Here is a 4,480-nt window from a genome sequence, read left to right on the forward strand (position 1 = left end):
TGCTCATCTCGTCGTGGTCTGATGGATGAATGTACTCAAAGATGTTGTTACCGGTCAGTTCCACCTACAACACACACACATCACATTCTAAAGCATCATTCAGTCATGCTGCTTTGCCTTTTGCCAGATAATTGTCAGGAGGCATAAAGAGAAATCAGTCAAATAGCAGCAAAGTGGGAAAAAACCCCAGCTGAGATTAAGATGAGAATCTGTGTCATTTAAGAAGATTACATCAACTCACAAAAATGCCTATTGTGAACAGGGTGTGTATTCACACATTTAAGTGTGTGTGTGTGTGTGTGTGTGTGTGTGTGTGTGAAGCTAAGCTCCTGTTTGTCTGAAATTGATCTGCGTCCATCTCAAAGACACAGTCTGATTCCCGCTGCAAAGAGTTCATGTATAAAAACACGATTTGCATGTGAAAACAAAAGCGGATTCTGTGCAGGACTTTGATCCATTTTTGTGTGTAAATTAGCAGGGCACCTCGCACACAGAGAAGGTCACTCCACAGCACTTCAGCGACAAATGAGTTTCTGCGCAACTGCGGCGCGGCGCGATAATCTGCTCTTTGTAGCGCAGCGGCGCGTTCGTGCAGGAATGCGCACTTTACTGAACACACTACTGTGTGCTTCGCTTCATATCTGCTCGGAGTCTGGCTCTCGGCCGTTCACGCTGTCGTTCTGCAGTAACCAGCGCATTTGAATGCTCAGTAGTCAGCAAACACAGGTGTTCCCGCACTACTGCATCATTCGCGATGGAGCTCGTCTCGCGGCCGCTGCTGCTTTGACTAGCTATAAAAACAGCGTTTTCCCTTCAACTCACCCGTGGACATCTTCAGGAGCACGAATATAGATCCTGGGTCTACAAACAAGACTTTTAGTTGATCTTTTCTATAAATCAAGGAAACACGTGATATGCTCCTCAACTAAACATGTTGGACACGATCTCTTGACTCTAAGAAACGCATTTTTTCAGTTTTAATGTCAGTTGTAAGGACATCGTTATTTTATTATCTTAACGTGTGACTGCATTACAGTAGTTCTAATACAGATTTATTTGTTTTTTTATTAGTTTTTAGTTCAAATCAAATTCAGGAATCCCTCAACCCAAACTAATAAATCTCTGGGATTACATGCTGACCATTAATGTCCATATCTATGTCTCTTCTGTCTGCTGTAGTCCATCTCTTTTCCTATTTTGTGAAGTCGTGGAAAAGCAGGAGCAAAAATAGAGTTTCCCATGATAGGCGTTGTTGTTCCTGGTTTATTTCCGCATGTGAAAAGAGTCCATTGAAATATTCAGCTGAGGTTTCATCCCATGCTTTCTGCAGCACTCGTCCCTTTCTTCTGACTCTTCTCTTCGCTGCTCAGATGAAGCTGTTTGTGATGTTTCTGATTGAGACTCTGATTGTCCTGCTCCTCGTCTCCTGTCAGATGCAGTTTCTGCGTCTCTCATCAGATGGAGGAATGTGTTGGTGTTTGCTCATTTTTAGAAGCAAAATGTAATTTGTAAAGTGTAACGTGCACAAGGCCTGAAGCTGTGCTAATATTACTAAAGCACCGAATCAGCACGGACGAATTGCATAAAGGGATAATTCACCCAGAATGTGATAATTTCCACACCTTCACTTGCTTCCAAACCAAATTTTGAGAAATGTGGGTGTTTTGTATCTATACAGTGGAAGTCGATGTGCACTAGAGTTGTTGGGTTATCAAAGTTCTTTAGTGTTCCACAGAAGGAAGAAACTCAAACAGGTTTGGAAGGACATGAGGGAGAATAAATAAATAGTAAATGATCTCAGTAAGAGTCAGGGTTTTCTGATATTGTGATTTCCTATATATGGCATCACAGTTAAAAATTACAACCCTATCCTAGACCTAATGTAGGCTATCAGCTCAATATTTAAAGATAAGTAAAAACATTTTTTTTAAATTGTATTTCCATTAATTAAATTCTACAGTGGTTTTCTTTAAAACACACACACACACACACACTCTCACACACACTCTCTCTCTCACACACACACACACACACACACAATTTGAATGTGTTTGGTCTCTTTACATTCCCAGCTACAAGATCTAAACATATTAAACGAGCAGAAGCCCAGTGTTTTTCAGACTTCAGAACAGACTGAATTTCTCAATAGAAGCAGAAATGACGATATGGAGCAAACAAAAGTGTGTTTAATTCACTTCACATTCTCCAGATAGAATTCTAGCGTTGTGTCTCAGTTATGTGTGTGTTGAAGTGTTATCACTGTGGCCCTGAACTGACCCTGGTTTCGTGTTAAACTCTCACCTGTGACAAACCCAGGTGTACCGAAGCTGTTTCTGAAATGTACATGATTTTACCGTCAGACGCGACGACGAACACAAACCCGTCCAGCGTCTGAAAGATAAAACCAGAGAGCATAATAACAAACACTTGATCGTTGGTTCATTTGCATAATCATCCGATGCGTTTCAAGAAATTAGCGTCAAAATATGAAGTAGTTGTAAAGGCTCGCACCTGCAGCAGGTGAGACCCCAGATCTTTGGCCGTGATGTCCAGAGGACTGACCCGTGCTGACTGACCCCAGGCCTCTCCGAGCCCTCACACAAACACAGCACAAACACACTCAAATACTGACCTGTGTTCAAACCTGTATCACACATCACATCAACAGCTGGAGTTTTAGCTCACTGGGTGTACTGTGCGTTGTGAAGAATTCATTTAGATTTTGCGTAAAAAAAAAATCAGAGTGACCGCTTTAGTATTAAAATCTAATTTAAAAAGCAGTTTTACGGGAGTTATTAAAATCTTTATCACACGTTAGTTAAACTTATCTGTCAAGTTCGCGCAGTGAATCTGGGGGAAATTATTCAGGCATAACATTTTGCTGAAGCCGCAATGTATTTATCATAATTACATAAAATAAAACCATTTTAAGTGATTAGACTTAGCATGTCGATTTAATGCAAATTGTTAAAGGGTCATTTTGCGACAGAATATGTATTTTCCAGAAATATTTTTTAAAGGCAAAACAAAATACTAAAATGCATGATTATTACGTATTTTATATTATTGCGTGTTATCAGGTCCATCAGAGACAAACTGACAATATGTATAATTTACTCTTTACAACAGCATATCATATAGCATAATTTAATATCGTTATCTAAACTTCCACGTAGCCGAAAACGGAAATTAAAGAAATTAAATAGTTGAGATTAATTTGGATTTTGCATAGACTAATTCATAGGCAAAGAAGAAACATTAATGCGTCCTAAATTGATAGACGCTATTGCGTCAAATTTTTTCAATTTCTTCCATTTGTGAAATATCCATTTTACAATTTGAGATCTGTTATGACACATTATAAATATATCTTTTGACTCTCAGCAAAAAAGCAGATTTTCACTGCAAGCGAGACTGCGATGATTTTAATGTGAGCTGATAAAGATTCAATTACAAACTCAAGAGGGAAAAAACGAACAACGAAATAAATATTTTCAGGAAGCTGAAAACGCTATAAATAATTCTCTTTATTACTGCTTTATTATTGTATTTGCAGGTGGTTTCCCCCGTTTCATTTCATCACGCACAGCACATCTGATCAAAATGAATTCAGATATCATATTAATTTTCATCATTAGGCCTATTATTTTTTTATTCCTTTTATTTTAAACTTTTAGACTTCGAGTGATTAACTTAACCAAAATGTTGGTTTTCAAATGCTTTAAGGGTAATTAAATTAAATTGTCCGACCGTGAACAGTTTAATTTAGAAATTAATTACTGAAACATCATCAAATAAAAGTAAGAAGATAAACTGCAAGTCAGTGTGATCACAGTGGAGTCGCGCGAGCTGTAAAGCGGTCTGAGTTACCGTCTGGAAACACGGCTCGCATCTTCAGGTAGCTGCTGGTCAGTCTGATGATGGACGCTTTGTCCAGCTGAGATGTGATGGCCGAGGGCAGCGGCAGCAGTTTGGCCAGTTCATTAAATTCTCCGTTTTCTTTTTCTCTTCGTGTCTTCGCAGCATTCTTGGACTTGTCCTTCATCTCTGACTCACGCTGCTGTGTTAGTCTCGAGCAGAACGCGACGCTAGGATCATGCTCATCGGTTTATTATTGTTTTCCTGCGAGTTTTCCCTTTCTGTTGCAGTCAAAGATCGGCTACTGAAGAGCGAAGAGTCCTGGGCTTTATTGTGAATTAAAACGAATAAATAAATTACGGCTGTAATCTCCTCTAACACTGAAAGTCTTTCCAGAAACGTCCTTCAATAAATCAGCCAGTCCTGTCGCATTACATCTCGATTCTGATCACTTTTTATATAGTTTAGAAAGGAATTGAATTCCAGCATCAGCGCTTTGGCGGTTTGGTTTAAAACGTTAAAAATAAGCAAATTACAGTGATACAAAAATACAAACTTCTAATAAATCCATGACAATCAGCATACAAGTAAAAATAGTAAAGATGAGTTTACGGTGAACGTC

General features: G+C 38.9%; 1 protein-coding gene across 1 annotated transcript in view; it reads right to left on the reverse strand.

Annotated features, from left to right (window-relative positions):
* Positions 1 to 4,045, reverse strand: part of sim2 (SIM bHLH transcription factor 2) — a 16,545-nt gene extending 12,500 nt beyond the window's left edge. The window contains 4 exon segments of the mRNA XM_016464526.1: positions 3 to 64; positions 2,302 to 2,391; positions 2,512 to 2,594; positions 3,871 to 4,045. Of these exon segments, the coding sequence (XP_016320012.1) occupies positions 3 to 64; positions 2,302 to 2,391; positions 2,512 to 2,594; positions 3,871 to 4,045 (410 nt within the window).
* Positions 4,046 to 4,480: the final 435 nt, after the last annotated feature.

The sequence above is a fragment of the Sinocyclocheilus anshuiensis genome, unplaced genomic scaffold (assembly GCF_001515605.1).
Source record: "Sinocyclocheilus anshuiensis isolate Anshui unplaced genomic scaffold, SAMN03320099.WGS_v1.1 scaffold1386, whole genome shotgun sequence".
In the NCBI taxonomy this organism is placed as follows: Eukaryota; Metazoa; Chordata; class Actinopteri; order Cypriniformes; family Cyprinidae; genus Sinocyclocheilus; species Sinocyclocheilus anshuiensis.